General features: G+C 42.3%; 1 protein-coding gene across 8 annotated transcripts in view; it reads left to right on the top strand.

Annotated features, from left to right (window-relative positions):
• Positions 1–21,208, top strand: part of FOCAD (focadhesin) — a 311,383-nt gene that overhangs the window by 240,105 nt on the left and 50,070 nt on the right. For 7 of the 8 annotated variants that reach the window (XM_053205043.1, XM_053205038.1, XM_053205044.1 and 4 more), the window contains 6 exons: positions 2,894–3,002; positions 5,624–5,740; positions 8,428–8,666; positions 11,822–11,911; positions 17,902–18,049; positions 20,234–20,353. In XM_053205043.1, the coding sequence (XP_053061018.1) occupies positions 2,894–3,002; positions 5,624–5,740; positions 8,428–8,666; positions 11,822–11,911; positions 17,902–18,049; positions 20,234–20,353 (823 nt within the window). The remainder of the gene's footprint in view (positions 1–2,893; positions 3,003–5,623; positions 5,741–8,427; positions 8,667–11,821; positions 11,912–17,901; positions 18,050–20,233; positions 20,354–21,208) is intronic. The other variant, XM_053205041.1, reaches the window with a different exon arrangement.

Here is a 21,208-nt window from a genome sequence, read left to right as displayed (position 1 = left end):
CCGCAACCGAAGGTCTCATTACTAGTGGCTTTAAATAACATTTTTCTCCATTTTACAAGGACAATACATGTTCAGGAATGTCAAGGCCAATAAGACTTCTGAAACAAAACCATGTTGGGCACGGTTTTGGAACTGAAGTTAAATAATGCTCTCTCAGAATTTCAGAGTTATAAGAGTGCTTTTCGTGTCATCTTGTCTAATAATACCCTTGTTTTAAAAAGATTTGATATCCTATTCCTGGGGACCATCCGAGCTTTTCTCTATGGTGATAACCACTGGGGATCGAAGTCTTGACACTGAGAATTTAAAACTTTTTTTTTTTTTTTCATTTAGGGATTCATGGCCATTTTGTAGCAGGACAGGCTTCAGGATATTCTCAGCTAAAGGAAAGAGATAATGTTAGAAATAAAAGATTTCATTTTTTTTTTTTTAATGTAATGTTATGGCTTGGGCACCCAGGAATACCCAGACCTTGCCTGGCTTTCTGGTGTTTTATTATTAGCTATCTGAGTTCCCAGTAATCCTCACTGCAAAACTCTAGCAAAACCTGGGTTGAAGGCATCTGCTTAGCCTTCAAGCCTTCCTTCTGTTTTCTCCCTCCATCCCATCCCCTGATGTAAATGTTGTGCTCTTATCCACTTACAGCAGGCCTCATAGTGGAAGAAATTAAGGATGAGTGAACCAAATGACCCACTGGGCAGAGCAAGCTTTCACTGAGTTTAACCACCCCAAGGTGGGAGAACGAGAAGGCAGGAGGGATTAGATGTGTAGGACGATGGAGGAGCTGAGTCCCATTCTTACCAGACGGAAGCAAAAATGCAAGAACATGTGTGAATACTAACCTTTTAATGCCCACTAGCTCACATGCTTAGTCATGCCTGTGGCCTGGGTCTGGAGGTCCTCGGCTCGCAAGGGGAGCGGGGCCGAAAGTCTTCCTCATCTAACATACCTGTTCCGTTCCTATGCTGGGGTCGTTCTTGGACAGGAGCCATTCTCGGATGGACACACAGATTCACGTTCAAGTCTCAAGTCCAGTTTTTAGGAAACATTTTGTCTGTATGGGAGTCCACAACCAGGCCAGAACTGAAGTGTGATGGTACGGGTGCCCTCTTGCCTGACTTCTGTTATGACACAGGTGGCAAGCCAAGAGTATCGCATCAGTGTCCATTTAAGATTTTATTCTATAGAATCACCTTGGAATTATGGAATAATGCTAAACATTCATTTTCAAATGGTAAGTATATTTTGGAAGGTTCAGGTTTCTTGGGGCACCTGGGTGGCTCAGTCAGTTAAGCTCTTGACTCTGGCTCAGGTCATGATTTCATGGTTTGTGAGATCAAGCCCATTGTCAGGCTCTGTGCTGACAGTGTGGAGCCTGTTTGGGTCCCCCCCCCCCCCTCAAAATAAATAAACTTAAAAAAATAAAAGGTTCAGGTTTCTTGATACTAACTTCAGAAGTCAAGGGTCGCCTGAGTGGCTCAGTCAGTTGAGCCTCCGACTCTCGATTTCAGCTCAGGTCATGATATCACGATTTGTGAGTTTGAGCCTTGCGTCAAGCTCTGTTGCTGATGGCGTGGGGCCTGCTTGGAATTCTCTCTCTCCCCCCTCTTTCTTCTCCTACCCTGCTCTCTCTCTCTCTCTCTCTCTCTCTCTCTCTCTCTCAAAATACATAACTAGAATTAAGAAAAAAAGTCAAATTTATGATTTTGTTGGGGCGCCTGGGTGGCGCAGTCGGTTAAGTGTCCGACTTCAGCCAGGTCACGATCTCGCGGTCCGTGAGTTCGAGCCCCGCGTCGGGCTCTGGGCTGATGGCTCAGAGCCTGGAGCCTGTTTCCGATTCTGTGTCTCCCTCTCTCTCTGCCCCTCCCCTGTTCATGCTCTGTCTCTCTCTGTCCCAAAAATAAAAAACGTTGAAAAAAAAATTTTTTTTTAAAAAAATTAAAAAAAAATAAGATTTTGTTGCTAATATTAAAAAGAAAACACCATTTGGATAATGAGAAAAGACAACTGTCAATCCAGATAATTTAAAAACAGGCTTTGGGGCATCTGGGTGGCTCAGTCAGTTAAGCATCTGACTTTGGCTCAGGTCATGGTCTCAGAGTTCATGAGTTCGAGCCCCGCGTCGGGCTCTGTGCCAACGGCTCAGAGCCTGGAGCCTGCTTCAGAGTCTGTCTCCCTCTCTCTCTGCCCCTTCCCTGCTCGTGCTATCTCTGTCTCTCAAAAATAAATGAGCATTAAAGAAATCAAAATAAAATAAAAACAGGCCATCTTTGCGTCTTATCTAGGGTCTCTATTCCAAACTAACTTGAAGGTTGCTGGCTTTGGCATATCAAGGGGAAGAAGGGGAGGATAATATGATGACTGCCAGAAGCTGCCAGCATGGCAGGTGGCTGGTGAAGGACGCTATCCGAGTGGCTCCCTAGAAGCTGTTTCCACACACCAGTGCCTTAGAAAAGCCAGAGGCCAATTCCATTCTACTGCTCTAATTCACGCAACTGCCCTTGCTTGTGTTTTCAGAACAAATCGATAGAGTTCTGTGGGCCAGAGATGACACAGAAGGTGACAGCTTAGGAAATGCAGTGTCAAATAATGAAATAAAAATTTCAGAAGGAAAGAACTCAGATACATGTGCTCAGGTCTGTAGGTTGCAAAACAAGCACAATGAGCATATATGTGTATGAGGAGAGTGAAAACTCAGCACGAGTGTCCGGAGAAGGAAAAAAAAGCCACAGGCCTCAGGGAACAAGCAGACGCGCGCTGGTGAAGCTCGGGCAAGGAATAGAGGTGTTTTTGACCTCATCTGCCTTCTCTGTAATAACTCCTTCTCTTCTCTCAGTTAATGCCCCCAAATCCTCTCTTGGAATTTTTTTTTTTTTTTTTTTTTTTTAAACAGGGAGAGCCCAGTGGTCAAGGGCAACGCGCTGTTAGCCTTAAGCAGCCTTGCTGTCGTCGTATCCAGACACGAAGCCAGCCTCTCCTCCGACTCTGAGGGGGTCCCGGAGGTGAGTTAAGGGTGACTTGAACCAGTTGGGCGGCGTTTGAAAAGTGAGCAGTGTCTTTGAGCCTGGCCCTGAATTTACGAGGTTAGAGTCTATGCTTTGCAACAGCACCAAGTTATGCTACTCGAGGGGCCTTTACACTGTGAGCTTGAGGGTCTCCTACGACACTTTCCCTTGCTGCTTTTCTGTTTTCCTTTCTCCATCACAGTTAAGTGGTCATTTCCATTCGAAGGTACCAATTTTATGCAACGGGGGTTGTCTTTCTGTGATTGCATCAGTGGTAACCAATCTTGGGAGGTTAACTAGGCTTACTGAAAGTGAACAATGCTGTCAAAAAAAATGATAAATAAGCAGTGTTTACCGACTGAAAAAAAATCGTACTTTGCATTTTAATTGTAGATGTCAATGACAAAGTGCCTATTCATTTTTGCAAGGCGTTTATTTCTTAATTAAACATGTGGCGAGCTGGCCAATGTTCATTTCCAATGTGCTTTTACAGATAATTCATATCTGTCAAAATAAAAAGGCATGGATTTATTCTTCTTTTAAGCCCCATTATCTAGTAGCTTGCACTATCTGGAGACAATATAGCCAAGTGGTTAAAAAGCAGAGGCTTTGGAATAGGAGAGTCCTCTATTTAAATCCCAGTACTTGCACTTTCTAGCTCTGCGGCCTATTTTCGGTAACTTCCCCCTTTCAAAGCCTGGTCCCCCATCTGTGAAATGGGGATAACGATACTTACCAGCAAGGACTCTTGCGAGGATTCAAGGAATTAATGTATGTAGAGCCCAGCAGCTAGTAGATACTAAGCTCCCAGCAATAGTAACCATCATCTGACTTCTTGCTGCAAAAACTAGACTTTGTTCAATGTTACTCAGCCTGTCTCTGTTCCCTCAGCGTGTCTGTCTCGTGGGCCATCTGTACTCCTCTTTCATGGTGGAGGTTTTTGGTCGCAAGCAAGGGAACCAACTCTCATCTAAGTAAAAAAGGAACCAGAAGGATGTGGAATCTGGAAGCCCGTGGAATTGAAGGCACAGCTGAAAACTGGGTTTGGGGAAGGACATCAGGCACAGGAACTGATAACAGAACCATCTCAGCAGACTACCCGCACTGGGATGGTCACTTAAGGTTTAGGGTCCCCTGGGTCTCATACCCACACCTTGGGCAGGTCAGATGGGTAGCTTCATCTAGCATTTAACCAGGCTTCAGATCACGGAGGAGGGGATTCTCCAAAGGTGCTGTCACCACTGAACAAGAGCATAGGTGCTTTTGCTGGGTGGCAAAAGCTACAAATGTACATTTCACGTGGGGAAGGCAAAGAGGCCAAGGAATTATTGCATGAAGGATAAAAGGGTAGTTACCGTACGAAAATTTAAATCCAGAATCTTATTTTAATGATGAGAAAGACGAAACTTTTTTTTTTTTTTTTTTAATTTTTAAGACGAAACTTTTTACGAGAGGAAATGTTTTATATCCTTGAAAGAGCCATGGAGTACTTTAGCAAAGACAACATTCTAAGTAGAATCTTACGACCTAAAAAGTGAATGTGCCTTTCTAGGATCCCTTGTTTGGGGCAGTTGTGCTGGCAGTTTGCCCCAGTAGTAACCAGGGTTCTAGCTCAGAGGTGGAGTTTCAGGCAGTCGTCGTCTTCTTTACTCCCCCCGCCCTTTGTTCTGTGCTGTAACACATATTAGACGAAACATCGAGAAGCCACAGAAGCCAAAGATGGGGCTTTGCTTTTATTCTTGATGGCCTTGTCTTTGGCTATTCCTCAGTACAAACTCAAGACCTCCTTATCTGATTAAAATTGAAGTTTTCAAACTCTGTTCAAAGCTGCATATGACTAACAACTAAAGGTCTTAGGAAGAAGGCCTTCTTTGAGTCAAGGAATTAATTTCAAGGATACTTAACACCGCATTGACCTTTATCATTTGTACCACCTGAGTGTCATCAGCATGTGAGTTAATGAATGCTTTTGACATCCATGGTCATGAATGATTTTGAAAACCAAGTTCTCTTTATAATAAGTTGGATTTTGTTGTGGTTTTGGTTTTGGTTTTCGTTTTTTTGCATTCTCTTTCCTCCTCTTTTCCCAACTGAAGGATCATTCATGCTTTCATACCTAATTAGCTAGGCAATTGTTGTGATGATTCAAAATGATAAATATATGGTGATAGTAAGCAGAAATGCTAAAGATAGTGATGAAAATTTCATAAGGCTGCTTCAGTGCCTCCCTTGTGAAATGGCAAGTCATCGAAATGAGACATTGTGAATTTCTTTTCTCTGCACATCTTTTTCACCCCCCCCCCCCCCCATCACCCTCACTAAACACAGGCAAGCACAGGGAGAGCTCTCAGATATGGTCTGTTTTGCAGCCCCCAGACTCTCACCTCTGCTTGCCTTGAACAAAAGGTAAATCGTACTCCTGTTGGGGCACAGGTCAAAGATGTGTATTTGTCAAATACTTATCTGCCTCCCAAAGTCCTGGCCAGTGAAGCTTACTTTTTGAGAAGAGCATTTTACTCTTTAATAACAGAAGGGGGTTGTACCCTGGATCTAGAAACAATGTTTAGGTTTTTTCTTTTTTTCCATTACCATTTTATGGTTTTTTTCTTCATTTACAGGTTCATCCTAATTTCCTTTCAATGAAAGAGTGGGTTTCCATGGTGTCTGATACTCTCCTGGTCATTGTGGATAGCCATCACCAACCCAGAGGACAAATCTTCTCCTCATTTTATTATGTAAGTCTGAGAATAAGAGAAATAATAATAAAAAAAAAAAAGATGGAAAACCCAAGGGTTGAGTTGTCTCCTATTAGTTGTTCACGTGAAAGCTATGCTGTGGGGTAATTATTCTCAGTCTTAGCCGTATGTTAAAATCACCTGGGGAAGTTTTAAGTGTGTGCGCATGTGTATGTGTGCATATGTACACACTTTATATATATATATATATATATATGTATATGTGTATCTATATATGTCTATATATGTATCTATGTCTATATATGCCTATAGACATCTAGATAGACATCTATATCTTATCTCTCTCTATAGATAGATAGATAGATAGATGTATCCAGAAAAAATAAATACTGACCTGTAGGCCTCCTCTAATTTAATTGCTTAGGGATAGGTCTTGGGCGTTATCAGTCTTTTGAAAGGTCTCTGGATTATTCCCATGTGTAGTCAGAGTCAAGAGCTAAGACGCCCCTAGTCATGGTTTTTTTTAAATTTCAGGATATGTGACCGTGGGCAGTTCACTTAATCTCTTAGGACCTTTGTTTCCTTGTGTGTAAACCAGGCAATTGAACAGTATTATCAGTAGTGATTTTAGCCTCAGCTCCACCCTTTACTAGTTTTGTGAAAGTTGACCTGATACTTCACCCACCATTTTGTTTTCCTTACCTGTAAAATGAAGGTAAAAACTAATGCTTTGCCAACTTCATAAAAGATTGGTGAGGATCACATGATGTCATTTGTGGGAAAATGTCCTGAAAACTGTGAAATACTCTTCATGTACAGAGCAATATTGTTGTTGATCATAAAAAAAAGTACCTGTTACTTAAGAGTCACTCTTTTTCTTCTTGCTAATAGCCTAAGATTTTGAAACTGAAAATACAACTCTTTTGTTGAGGTTTTCTTTTCCCTTCACTGGCTCTAGTGCATGCTTTATTTCTGGAATCTGCATGGAATTATTCTGGTTCTGCCTTATCAGTCTCCAGTGCTTAGGGAATTATAGTGATCATGGGACAATCAGCTGAGCGGCGGAGGATTATAGTTGATTCAAATAAAAATATAGCACAGGTCATGAACTGTTGCTAAGATCGTGATTTTAGCCTGAAACTCCACTGCCTTAGGTCTTCTCTCTACAACATTCTCTGTGCCTCTGTGTCCTCCTTTTGGGAGGACCTGGTACGTATTCATCTGGGGCTCAGGGTCTAGAACTAGAATTTTAAACTATACTTGGGGACCAAAAAAAATGACTTCTAGATAACGTAGAATTAAACTGGAAAGTAGACTTTACTCAAAGAAGTAATTTCTTTGTGATAGTTTGTTTTCTGTCAGACGTGTTCTTCTTTAATGATGGATGAAAAACTGATTATATAGAGGTCTTTGCAGTAGCTGTCTGGTTCTGATATTCACCAGGACAGGGTATTCTCTGAGATTTCTAATAACACTGCTTAGTTCTTGCAAACCAATAAAAGTAATCTCTTTCGTAGCCAGCTCAGGGTTGCCTCTTACCTTTGTGCTTTTTGCATTCTTGTGCTTCTTCAAAGCCCTGATTTGAAAGTCACTTTCTTTATTTTCAGTGTTCTAGCAGCTGGGTCATTTTGAATAGTATTGTCATTACGATTGTACCATGTTAGCTGAAAGAATACCTTAGCACGTGTGTGATTTTTATCCTTAAAAAGTGCTAAAGCTTAGCAAATGGGTGCAGAATTAAAAACACCTTTCAACGTGCTTTGACTGCAAGGGACAGCACAGCCTTTATGGTGTGTCTGAAAAGTTGAAGTAGATGACAGTGCCGAGTGATAAATGGGCTTTCTTCCCCACTCGAGACGTATTTATAAGTGTATTTAACGTCTGTTGGAGCTCCCTAGCATGGGATTCTTGGAAAAGCTGTTCATATTCAGCTGCCCTGTCATTTTATCAGGGCTGTTATTCATTTCTTTTCCCATAATTACATATAGGAAGGCGCATATAGAGCTCCCCATTTCATTTTGAATAGCTGGTTATTGCTTTGTAACCAGAGGCTTTTAGGATTTCAACTTCCTTTTTAATTAAAAGGAATTAACCCCCTGTAGGAAATAATCCATCTACTGGGAAGCGTTCCCACCAAAAATTTTGGGAGATCTGCCAATAGATCCCTGTGCTGAACTTACATTTATTCCTTCATACTAAACTTTAACCACTCCCCACTCCTGCCCCCCCCCCTGCACCCCCCTCTCCCCTCCAGTCCTGCAGCGTGTGCGCACGCACACTCTTTCTTTCTCTCCTAGAAAACTAGCTCTGTACACATTTATAATGTGGCTTGCTGGCTTCTCCAAGCTTGGGTAACTTCACTTTGGGTTCTTTATTATATACGCATGTGGGCTTTCAAAACACTGACATTTTTTTCTGGCTTTATAGTGAGGGAGTTCACACCCTTTAAGAGAAGACACTTAAGATTTTTTTTTCCCCATACTTAAAAGGATATTGTTAATCAGCTGCTTGTTTCAGTGGAAAATCGTTTCAGTAAGGAAGAGTGACAAGGTAACCTACAGACAAGCCCAGAAATAGAATTTTTTTTTTAATTGCATTTTTTTCATCGGCAGGAGAGGATCTAAGAGAAGCTGATATTGCTGCGTTTCGTGCTCTGTGATAGGTATGCTTCCTTCATGTTTTAAACAAAAGGCCAACCCCTGTTTTCTTTCTTTGGCATGTCCTAGAAATCCTATTCTGGTGAAAACACAGCCAGTGCCATTGCCCGCTCGGCTGCCGCCACGGCTTTGTCTCTCCTCGTGCAAGTTTTCATTATCTCTTGCAAAGAGAAGGTTGAGGAAATCCTCAACATGCTGACTGCCAGGTTACCTGGGAAACCAAGAGCTGATGAGTCTCAAGCCGTGCAAATCCACATGGGCCTTGCTTTGGGGATGTTTCTGTCCCGCTTGTGTGAGGAGAAACTCAGGTACGGTTTGTTCGCGTGTTCCTCCTTTTCCTCTTTGTGATGTAGGCAAAGGACGTGGCCCACGTGCACCCGTGCACACGCACGCGCTCTCTGAGCCGCGTGTGCTCGCCAAACTTTTTGACATGGGCAAGTTGGGCCTTTCTTCTCCTTTGTGAGGGAACCTGGCTTGCCTCCAACGCCATCGCGAAGACATGAATGTGTTTTTAGGGCTGCTCTTACTAAGGTGACGATTGCTTGAAAATCATTCCGTCCTTAGATGAGAGCCCAGGATACACCCAGGTACTAGATATGAGGAAAAGTGTGATCTTCTGGTGCTAAAAATGAAAAAGCTGCTCTTTTTCCTGGTTCATGAGGGTGAAAATAATTGCTGATCCTTTACTGGGATCACTGTAAAATGGGAGACGAAGATTGGAGTATCCCTTATGCCTGAGGTGCTGGGAATTACCTGAGTCACCTGAGAACTGCGTGTACCCAGTTTTAAATATTGCTTTTATCCTGTGCCTTGGCTACATTTTTGTAATCCTTAAAGAGTCTTAATCTGTGCATATTATACTGCGTGCTTTACTGAGTTTGGTCAATCTTGGACTGCTAGCTTTACCCTTGAATGGACCTAACAGAATAGCAAAGACCCAAGTGGAAAATTCCACTAGATGGAAAAGTTGTCTCGTGCATAAATCTACTTTGGTTGTGTTGTTCATTATATTTCTTCTTTATTTTATAACAAATCTTAGAATTTTATATATCCAGATTGATTGTAGTGTGGTACAACATGAATATTTGAATATCATGAATATTTAGATGTCGCTGGCTCGGAATTCGGCCCCATTTTCCTGCACTGGAAATAGGGTAGTCGGAAGAGGCATCCTGTTGAGATGTTCGATGTCCTTAAACTTCCCTGGTTGGCAGAAATTAACGGTCTGTCCAAAGCCAAGAAACGGTGCCAGTGTGGGTAAACTGGATGACATGACGCTATATTTAGATTTCAGTTCGAAACCAGCGGTTAAGTTTGCATTTGTAATTTACATAGCTTTGTGCAAACACCATTATGTGAAACCTTTAGAACTGCTATTGATCTAGGGAAATACTAGATTTCAGATGATCATTTTCAGCTCTTAGAAACATCTGTCAGAGGATTGGGAAGATTGGCTTAGTCTTTGTGATCATAAATGAAACGTTTCTAGAATGTTCATTCTGTTCTGTTCACCAGCGTTATTATTTATAGGCCTGGTTCTGGACATGAACAAAAAGCTGCCCTTTGCATGTGAATTGACTGTTACATATCTTGTGTGTGCGACAGAACACAACATATTTTTGAAAGGCTTAAAACTTGAAAGTGATTTTTTTTTTCCCTTTGCTACAATGCTACAAATGGCAGTTTCTTCACCATCTGTGTTCATGCTCTTTCTTCAGTATCTTTCAAGCAACATGTTTTACAACTAAAAATGAGCCATGGCAGTTTAATTCCAGGCAACTCATTTCATCCCATCTTGGCTCTGGCTCCTTTCTTCATTAGTTTAGGATGAGATGCTGCTGGGTTTAGGGCTTGACAAGCTCGCATGTGTGGTTAATTTAATCATGCTACCTTGAGAAACCGGTTCCTAGATCGCCTTCTACCCCTCTCTGTCTTACGTGGCTTTGCACGTGCTGGACAGCCTGGGGAAGGACACCAGGAAGCGCTTTCCAAGGCCAAAGGCCCTCAGAATAAGTGCAAATTTTCACTTTGCTCTCATAATCTGTCTGGATGGCGCGCTTCATCCTTTGGTCAGTGTGTTTACACTGTAGCCAGTGGTATAATTATTCATGGTTCCCACCTTCCTAATTTTCTGGAGGAGAGGAACCTGAAGTGTTTACTTTTGGTGCCAAGAAATATTTTACTAGATAATGACGGTGTCACCAGATAATGACGTTTTCGGAGGAAGTTTCCATTTTTCTAAAATTAAAGTAAGCATTTTGAGAGCTGTTGGCCCTGAATAGCCAGTGCCATCAAATAAGTTGCCCAGTATGACCCCTCAGGGGAACAGGATTAGGACAGTATGTTGGTCTCAAGTATGAAAAATCACCCTGTAGAAGAGAATCATGGCCATCCATTTTTAGCTAAGGCTTAGGAGAAAGTCACCTGAATTTAAATTCCAGTCTAGAATTTATTCAGAAAAGCATATTATTCCAAAGCTTGCTGCTGTCATAACTCCCAGAGGATACCGGTAGGATCTCTTTAGCATTTGTTTAGGATAGTTAAGTATATTTTACTCCAGAGAACAGCTGTAATAAGGACTTATTTAGTCAAAGCTATTAAAACTGTGTGTGTGTGTGTGTGTGTGTGTGTGTGTGTGTGTGTGCGCGCGCGCGCGCATGCGCGTGCGTGTTCTCGCTGCAAAATGCAATCCTTCACCTCAGGCAAAAGTACTATATTTTTGGTTTGGGAAGACCTTATTTAAAGTGCTCTCTGGCTGTTTGGCATTCCTGGGGCCGCATTCCTCTTAGCGTGGTCCGAGGGGGCAGCAGAAGTGACATCTTAGAAACCCCTTGATAAAAAAAGTGTTGGTGATGAAACCCACAACTCTGCCTGAGAAAACAGCCATAGAATGACCTTCTAAGTTTTGTTTTACTACAGAAGTCATAGCCCTCACCAAGACCATTGCAAAACCACATCAATTACTGTATAAAGGCAGGGAAAATAAACGACTGGGGTTCCCCTCCCCGCCTTTGAAAAAAGGAGTAGAGCTTACCAGCCTTCCCAATTGAGACATGAAATCAGAAGTAACGGTCTTCGCAAGAAAAGAGATTTGGAATGATTATTGATAATATCAGTTTAGTGGGTTGTCAAATATTCCGAAGAAAATCACCTTGGCCTTCTTGAAAATGTTTTTGGAATTCCGATTTTGGTCTTTTTCAGTGATTTAAAATGTGAATGGGCTGAGGAAATACAAAAGTAGTCATTTTTGAGTTTATTGGTTTACAAGTGATGCTACTGTACAGAAACTCAATAATTAAATTCTCTGTTTGCAAAATAAGTATATGTGAGTCATCAATATTGTGACTTTTATTTTTTTTAACAAAATGTATTTTCACTAAAATATTAAGAGGAAAATATTAAATGGTATTTTGGACATGTGAATTATTTTCAGTAATTCAGTTTTTCCTCTTGCTTTGCCTAGTGATATATCTGGCCAACAGATGAACCTCCTTCTGATGAAGTCTTTGGATGCCCTGGAAAATTGCTGCTTTGATGCTAGTCTTGAATATAAGTATGTTGATTTCCTTTCCTCTCTGATATTTAGGCATCAAATCTTCCTCTGCCATGAATTTTGCATTATATCGTGAAGTATTCATAGGACTTGATCTCGAATTCGTTCACAAAGAGTTTTTCAGTAATTATCAAAAACCTGTAATTAAAGCTTACTTGTTTCTGGGGTGCCTGGGTGGCTCAGTCAGTTAAGCGTCCGACTTTGGCTCAGGTCATGATCTCGCGGTTCGTGAGTTCGAGCCCCGCATCGGGCTCTGTGCTGACAGCTCAGAGCCTGGAGCCTGCTTCGGATTCTGTGTCTCCCTCTCTCTCTGCGCCTACCATGCTCATGCTCTGTCTCTCTCTGTCTCAAAAATAAATAAACATTAAAAAAAAATTTAAAGCTTACTTGTTTCTAAAAACCATGTTTCAGCAATAGTTTGCTTCAATACAGAGCAATGCACGTCACTTCATGGCTGTCGTTAAGTTACTAATACCTTAGTTCTGTCTTGTCGTTATCATATGGAGCATGTATCTGGAGACTTATGTGCATGACTTAACCTTTTTAAATGGTTGAAATTTGATTGGAAATTTGAATGGTTGAATTTGATTGGGTGAAGGGAGCCTTTGACCCATGATTTAGATCTCCCTTGTGAAACCCAATGACTGAGGAATCAAAATGGAAGCAAAACATAGGTTATATCAGGGGGTCCCAACCTCCTCTGTGTCAATAGGTTCTCCTTGTCTCGCCCCAGATCTCATGCTTTTTAAAGATTTTGTCTATTAAATATCTTAAAATTTGTGAAGGGTGACCAAAACCAAAACAGAATACTTAGTAAACAATACCTTGTGCCTGGCTGGCTCAGTCAATAGAGCAGGCAACTCTTGATCTCAGGGTTGTGAGTTTGAGCCCCGTGTTGGGTGTAGAGATTACATAAAACTAAAATCCCCCCCCCACAAAAAAACCTCAAAAAACTAAGGCTAACTAACCGTACTCGTTTAGTGAGACATTTAATGTTTTAATTAGTCTGTGTTTGTGTGGGAGAAGGTACAGTTTTATTAGGCTTTCTGAAACATTGACACACTTGAGGACCTACATTCTATCTTTTTGGACTTCCGTATGTTTTGGAACCTCAGGTTTAGATCCTCTGAGGTTCATTATTATTAAAAAACTCAACAAAGTGTAAGCACTAACCTCCAGTTTATGAACTCATTTACTTTTTTGCTGTTATGGGCACTGTTTAGATACGAGTGTTTACATTGGTGGCCCTTTAGGAACTTGTGATCTGGCGTGACATTCGTATCATCTAGCCTGTTAAGTGCAGACTAACAAAAGAGTAACTAGAAGTAACTGCCCATATCGCATATTTCATTATGCGTAGACCATGAACTCTTCACTTTGTAGGTGGTAGTTGTAGGGTCTTCTCTGAAATGCAGGCTGAGATTAGATAAGAATCGTTGACACCCACCCAGTTTATCACGAAACATGTTAGAGATGAAATGAGATGTTTTAAGAGCGTGACTTTGAATATGGGAAAAGAGAGTTTGGGGACATGATTGAAGTCTCTTGAATGTCAAAAATGATTTAATGGAAGGGATAGGGCCATCTAACTGTTGCCGGGTCTGATGAGGAATTGGTATTTTTGAGTCCAATCCATGTATTGGTGGTGTTGCCTTTTACAACCAAGGAGTAAGATACATTTCTCTCCCCACGCCCACCTCCCACCCCAGTCCTACCTTTTCCCACAGGTATCCATCATGGCTGTAGCTCAGGGTATTATAAAATTGGGTACACATTTATGCATTAACATGTTGCAGGCTTTCAGCCAGTTGGAACAATCAGGAACGACTTTCACATGTTATCTCCACTAATCTGCAGGAAGTTTGTTTCAATGCGAGGGGAACCATAGAGATAACTGAATTGTCCACAGTATGGGTATTTATGCTTATAAAAACCTCCTATGTCTAAGTGTATTTAACTTTAAAGTTAACTTTTTATATTGATAAGATTCTTATTTCATTCTTCTTTCATGATTCTTACCTCCTTAATGATGAACCATGTTTGAGAGAGGGAAGGATGGGCCTAGATAGGGATTAATGCTGCGGAATTAAATAGAATAGAGCCATCAGAAGTTTCCTGTCCTTCAGTGAAGTCTTGCTTGTTTTTCAGAGAGTTCAGTTAAAAGCCCAGATCCTTCAAGAACTTCTCCCTCTATCTTCTCCAAACTCCTGTTCTTCCTACAGTTAAAGAAGTTTAGTATTTTGTCATTCCTGATGCTCTGTGGCTGTTAGTGCTTAGGTAGCTAGGCATTTTCACACCCGTTTCTCCTGTAATGAAGCCCCAGTGACAGTCTAAACGTTGATACAAAAACAGGAATACTCATCACTTTCGTTTATAGATTAAGAAAATGAGTCTCAAATAGACTGGTTCAAGGTCACACAGTAAGTAGCAGAGCTGGGGGAGAAGCCTATATGTTGGACTTCAAAGCCATTTTTCTGTCTTGCCTAGTTCTGTGTGGAGAACACATTTCAGTAGAAAGAAAGCGATTTGACACCTGATAGTATGGTAGTTACTATTTTTTTTTTAAACATGTGGGTGTGTCTCACTATTAGAGAGAGAGAGAGAGAGAGAGAGAGAGAGAGAGAGATTCTAACTAGGCCCAGGCATAAAGTATTCCCCTGTCTAATGAGATTCAGGAGTCTAGGGCGGTCCTCTCTCAAGTGAAATAGTGGAAGCATTACCAGGGGGTAGTTAATAGATCTGGGAGCGTGCTACCTCAAGTGACAGAATTCACCCAGAGCAAATTCACCACGCTTCCTTGATTTAATGGACACGTCCCTGCTGAGAGAACCCTGCACCTGGTCTGGTCGGTGTTCGTGGCCCAATCGCTTACATTTTGCTGCCATCTAGTGGTAATTACTGTGCCATTGCAGTCCTCCCAGCCTTAAGCAGTCTTGCCATGCATCAATGACCTGAGCATTGGTTAATTACTATTGAGCTTTTACAAATACGATAACATTTGTATAGCACTTTGTAAAGGGCAAAGCGCTATACAAATGTTAACTGTTATTAGAACTAATTATTAGATGGCCTCGTTCTCAATCTGCAGGAGTGCCCACAATAAAGTAAGGAATTGAAGATTCATCTGGTTAATTTTAGAAAAAATGTGTCATGATAATCTTTATATCTCATTTGGTATAGCAACACCCATAGCAGAATTGCACAGCTTTTAAGTTGTAGATTTTCTTTTTGCCAGTGATATTTTAGTATGCTTGAACAAGAGATTCAAGTCAGTCAGGACATAATAGGGCATATGATTTTACAACTTAAATTCTCTTTATCGTTTGTTAGTATTCTTAGAGATTCATGTTATTAATTCCAAAACCTGAAATTAACACCTAATATTATAATATATTTTTATTTTATCTGTCTGAGGCACCACTGTGGAACTCCTTTTTGTTTTCATTGGAGAGAAAGCTGCGAAAGCTATCTCTGCCCAAGTCATTCTTGGTTTAGAGCTGGCAAACATATCAAAGGGAAGCTAAAATGAGGTAAATGTGTAGAAATGCTGACCTAAGCACCTAGAAGAATCTTTAAGACTTAGGACAAAAAATAAGCTCATTAAAATATGGATAATTTGGAAATCAGAAGAAAACATCGGGCGTAAAGCTTTAGGACTGCCTTCCTGGTGCATGCTGGAAAAATGAGAGAGTAGAAGGAGTTTAGGAGGTCAATAGATGCATACACTGTAGCATATTTATATTGGCACACTGATATACATAGTTAGATTATGGATTCACACATGACAACAGGCATCGACCATTGTAGCAATGGATAGAATCATTAATGATAACCTTGCCCAAGAATAATTATGCTGTGATAATATTTAGGTAAATGTGAGCTAGAAACCAGGATGTCTTTTTCTAAGCCTTTGTGCCCGTATGCTTCGGGATGAAGAGGAACTTCATTCAGTCCAGAGGATAAAGGTTTTTGGCATGCCCAGAATAGCCAAAAGCAAGACTTAGATACCTGCTATTTAGTTTTTTATAATTTTTTCAATGTTTGTTTATTTTTGAGAGAGAGACAGAGCGAGAGCAAGGGATAAAGAATCTGAAGCAGGCTCCAGGCTCTGAGCTGTCAGCACAGAGCCTGACACGGGGCTCGAACTCATGAACCAGGGGATCGTGACCTGAGCCGAAGTCAGACGCTCAACTGACTGAGCCACCCAGGTGTCCCTTAATCACATTTTGTCTAACTCTATCTTTGATTCTAATTTGGTCAAATTTTTACATGCATCGGTATAGAAAGATAGCCCCCCCCCCCCACACACACACACAAAAGAAAAAAAAAAAAAACTTCCCTGTCGATCCTAAATAGAAACAAGGACTATAAATCCATACTAATGAAGAGTGCCTTTCCTCTTTCAGAAACATGATTTGTCTCAAAAGCACGCAGCGTTCAGATGTTAGATGCTGATTTAACTGGTTGGCAGTGCATTATGCTAGTTGAGCTAGTTGTTAAGTTCATGTAAGCTGTAACAGCACTTCTGCCTGAGTCATGATGGATTATTACTGCAGTAGCTTCTTTGCAAAGGATTTCCTAATGCCAGATAGTTAATGCCATAGAACCTGGAATAACGTGCTCTAGATAGGGTGCCTTCTCATAGGCAATTTCATCCAGGCATCATACGGGGCACTGAGAGGGGCCTGGGATTGGGCAGATGGAACAGAAGGCTGGGAGTCCGAAACCTCTGTCTTCTGGCCGTCATCTGCTGGAAACTCTCCATATGGCCTTGAACAAATCCTGCAGCGTCTCTCTCCTCTTGGGTGTCTTTTTATCAGATGTGGATGCTTCGTTTGCAAGAGGTGTTTATATATAGTGTTTATATATAGAGAGAGGTATATATAGTATATACATATACTATATAGTATAGTTACTATATGAGAGCAAACTGACAGAGCATACGGGCAGTGAAACATGTTACTGGAGATGTGCCCTGGAACGTCGTCCTAAGCAGCAGATACCGTGCGAGGCAAGCCAAACCAGAATCGGGATGATTTCTGAGACACTCGGCATCTCCTCAGTTCAGAACACAATGATGACCCAAACCTTTTTTTTTTTTCTTCTTAAGTAGAAAATCGCCCTCCAGCTGCATGATCTTATCATCCTAACCAGAAGTTTTCCGGGAGAACAGTTTTTGTTTTTTTCCTTCAAATGGATATGTGTTCTTTCACGAGAATTGGGGCACAAAGCCCAAGATCCCAATTGAATTGTCACATGGGGCAACTTTTGACAAGCCTGTCATTTGTCCATTTTCTCTTCTGACCCAGCGGTACTCCGAGGGATCAGAGGGGAGAAGAGGACTAATGTCATTGTGCACAGACAAATACATAGTTTAAGGACGAAATTCCACTTGTGGATGTTGACTAGGAAACATGAAGCACTTAGTTGCTCATCATCATGCCTTGCAATGCGTCCCCCCCCCCCCCCGCCCCCTGCCCCATTATTAGATGTCCTCAGCTCACATCCTGAGACGGAGTCTTCTCTCCCATGCAGTTAATCATGGTGCACTCAATATGTGGACGTAGAGGGAGGGTGCAGAGGACCATGGCATTTCTCTAAGGGTAGACGTAGAGCAGCTTTCACCTGACTTTTTATTCGTCTTCCTACCTCACCCTAGCGTTTAAGTGAAACCTATTTCATGTTTTCGTTTGTTCTTCTCCAGTGGGTACACAGCACTAACGCGGGCCACGGACACTTGTTTGAATATATAGTTTTCCTTTTGAGGGGGGCGGTGGGTGCACCTGTCGTGGTTCATGGGGCACACTTATATCCCAGGCAGCGGATCTAGAAGCCAGCCATCTCACCTCAGGCTGAAGAGCAGTATAAACTCGCATGATAAGTGAAGAGTGGTGATGTGGGTTTCTGGTGATTTTTAACACCTCGTTTTTTGTGGGGTTTTTTTTTTTGTTTTTTTGGGGGGTTTTTTTTGGTTTTTCTTTGCATCCAAGCACGGGCTGTATATTGGGAGTTGGACTTGTTCTGTCCCTCATGAGCCACAGCAGCCGAATGGAGTCTCGAGTTCATGTGGCAGCATCGCTTCGGAAGCTGTCTACCTACCTGGATGACAGTGGGAGCCAAAGCAGAACATTTCAGGAGGTAAGGAGCCGGAAGTGACGGCTTTCTTCTCTTTGTTTTTTGTTTTCCTGTTGCTGCTTATTTTCTACTTCTCGTGTTTTGGTCACCCTGAAATTAAATTCTTCCTCAGTTTCAGGCCAGGATAAAGAGAAAAATCTGAGTGGCAAACAACCTATGTTAGATCCTAAGGTTTCAAATTGTGCAGCTGTTTAAATCAACTCAGACTTAAATGTGGCATAGAAGATAAGAGCCTTTAGTGAATGCAAAAACCTAAGTCAGCATCGCCAGAAGGCACTTTTCTAAGAAGAGCTGCGATTTCCGATTTCCGCAGGAAGGTTAAATGGAGATATTTAGAATTACGCTCCAGCCAAATGTGACTATAAAAGATGGCCCGGAAGAAGCCTAAGAAACTGCAGAGCAAAAAGGCATTTGATTTTTTTTTTTTCCCCCTTTCGTCGTGTCAGCCAGCATGAAAAATCATTGAGGCAATTCCCTTTACCACACTTCACGAAAAGATTTTTCTGTCGCGGCGCAAAGCTACGCACAACTGCCGCCTGTGTGACGCAGCTTGCGCGAGTCGCCCGCGTTCCGAGCGACCGTCCGAGGCGCGTGTCTCGGTGCCCAGGTGAAGCTGAACCGCCTTGTGTTCTTCTTTGGGAGGACCCGGGGACGACCTTTTGGCCTGGCCGGATTCTCTGTCTCATTAGAGCTGATTCTATTTTCTCCAGGCCTGCCCGGGAGCCATTGATGAATTACATAATGGCTGCTGTGTTTCCCTGCTCGGCCCCTTCGCTTTCCCCAAGGGGACTTGTCGAATCGGTGAATTTCTTTGGGGCACGGAGGGTCGCAGTTTTGTTCCAACACAGGCACCGCATTTCCATTTTGAAAGCAGTGGCAGAACACGGGCTGAAAGCACGTATTTTTTTGTAAGCCCACGGAGGAAACTTTGCCACCAAGGGGCGACGTGATTAGTGAAAGGAAGGCAAGGTTTTTTACAGCTGCTGCGTCGGCCTGCCTTGATGTTTCGATTCGTAAGGCTTGAGCAGGCAGTTTTGTCTTTCCCCACCTCTGATGTTTTATTATCCAACCTCTACCTTGGAAACGGCTTCCTTTCTTCACGCCGTACCGACCACGGTTGGGAGTTGAACCTTTCCACCGGGCCTTAACAGCATCTTTGTAAAGGAGGGCTTCAAGAGGAAAGTGGGAGGCAGCAGGGAGGGGATGATGAACCGTGATGTGCAAAACTTGAGGCTCACGTAGATCGAGTGACCTGCCCCAAGTTACTTAGCCCGGAAATGGTCGACTGGGGACATACACCTGAGTGTGCGTGCTCTCGACTCCCAGCATGCTTTTTTACTTATAATTAATTCATATATTCGTTTACTTATCTATTCATTGATTTATTAAATTAGCACCCCGGTGCTCTGTGGGAAGTAGTATTACCTCTATTTTACACAATTTATGTGACCCTAAAATCCATGTGCCTGGTCCATTATGCCCCACTCCTCCTAAAAGACAGTCTTAATGCAGCAAGGTTGTCTTTTTTTTTAATTTTTTTTTTTTTTAACGTTTATTTAGTTTTGAGACAGAGAGAGAGCATGAACGGGGGAGGGCCAGAGAGAGAGGGAGACACAGAATCTGAAGCGGGCTCCAGGCTCTGAGCTGTCAGCACAGAGCCCGACGCGGGGCTGGAACTCACAGAGCGTGAGATTATGACCTGAGCCGAAGTCGGACGCTTAACCGACTGAGCCACCCAGGCGCCCCAATGCAGCAGGGTTTTAACTTCTTTGAATTTCCTCTCCTGCTTGGCCTTGGATCAGAGCACATGGCTATTAGAAACTAGCATTCACTGGGGATAAAAATCTGCCTCTGCTGTTGATTCATGCTGTGTCCTCCCATGAGATCATGATGGAACTTTTTGGTTTTGAGTCCAAAGACCTGGGTTTGAATCTCGCCTCTGTCAGTTGCAAGCTGTATGTAGTTGAGCCTCAAAGTCCGTACCTGTAAAGCAGGAATCATGACACCCACCTCCTAACGTTGTTGGGACACGTGAATTGGGCAGCGGAACGGTGCCCGGTCTATGGTTGGTGTCCTTGAATCCAGTCCTTATCCCGGGGAGAAGTTTGGCAAAACATCGGTGTCAGCCGAATTGTGTTCTTTTGTTTGCACTCATGAAGAAACATTTTCCGCTGTCTTTTCGTCTAGGTCCTTGCCTATACCCTCAGCTGTGTATGCACATCAGCATTCAGTGCCGGAATCATTGAGGCTACTGAGGCTGAAGATATCATGAACAAGCTTCAGCTGTTGGTAGAAAACAACCAACAGGTTGGAATGCGTGCCGTGATTACAACTCTCTTGGGGTCTCCTGTTGCTGCTGAGTCCTAATTTTGACTAACTCAGAATTGGACTGTAGTGGGGCTTTTTTTGTGTGTGCCCAGAACTAAAGAACTTCTAACTCTTCTCTCTTGTCACTGCTCTAGCCAACAGTCAGAAGTGTCTTTTTTTCTCTCCTTATGTTCTATGTTCTTTGGGTATGAAAGACTTTTCTCTCTCCCCATGTATTGTTCTATATTTATAAAATCTTAAAACATGTGGCTAGGGGAAGGTAAGGCTAGCGATAACAATTTGTAAAGATATAAATACACAGAGGACTCTGATAACATGAAACCTCAGCAAATTCAAAGCAGAGAACCCCTGTTCATGACCGGATACGCATGTGACAGTTTAAATACCTGCAAATTAAAGGGGCATCTGGGTACCTCAGTCAGTTGAGCTTCCAACCTCGGCTTAGGTCATGATCTCACAGTCCGTGGGCTCAAGCCACGTGTTGGACTCTGTGCTGACAGATCAGAGCCTAGAGCCTGCTTTGGATCCTCTGTCTCCCTCTCTCTGCCCCTCCCCCACTTGTTCTCTGCTCTCTGTCTCAAAAACAAACATTAAAAAAAACAAAACAAACAAACCTGCCAATTAAATTAAATACCCTTAAAATGTTCCCTCTGAAATATTATTCAGCCTTCAAAAGGAAGGAGGTTCGAACACATGCCACGGTGTGGGCGAATCTTGAGGACATTATGCTAAGTGAAATGGGCCAATCACAAAAAGAAAAATACTGTGTGATTCCACTTGCATGAGATACTTCGAGTAGTCAAAAGCACTGAGACAGAAAGAAGAAAGGTAGTC

Source organism: Acinonyx jubatus, chromosome D4, assembly GCF_027475565.1.
Source record: "Acinonyx jubatus isolate Ajub_Pintada_27869175 chromosome D4, VMU_Ajub_asm_v1.0, whole genome shotgun sequence".
Lineage (NCBI taxonomy): Eukaryota > Metazoa > Chordata > Mammalia > Carnivora > Felidae > Acinonyx > Acinonyx jubatus.
The sequence above is the reverse complement of the archived record's forward strand: the minus strand, read 5'-3'. Positions and strand labels throughout refer to the sequence as shown.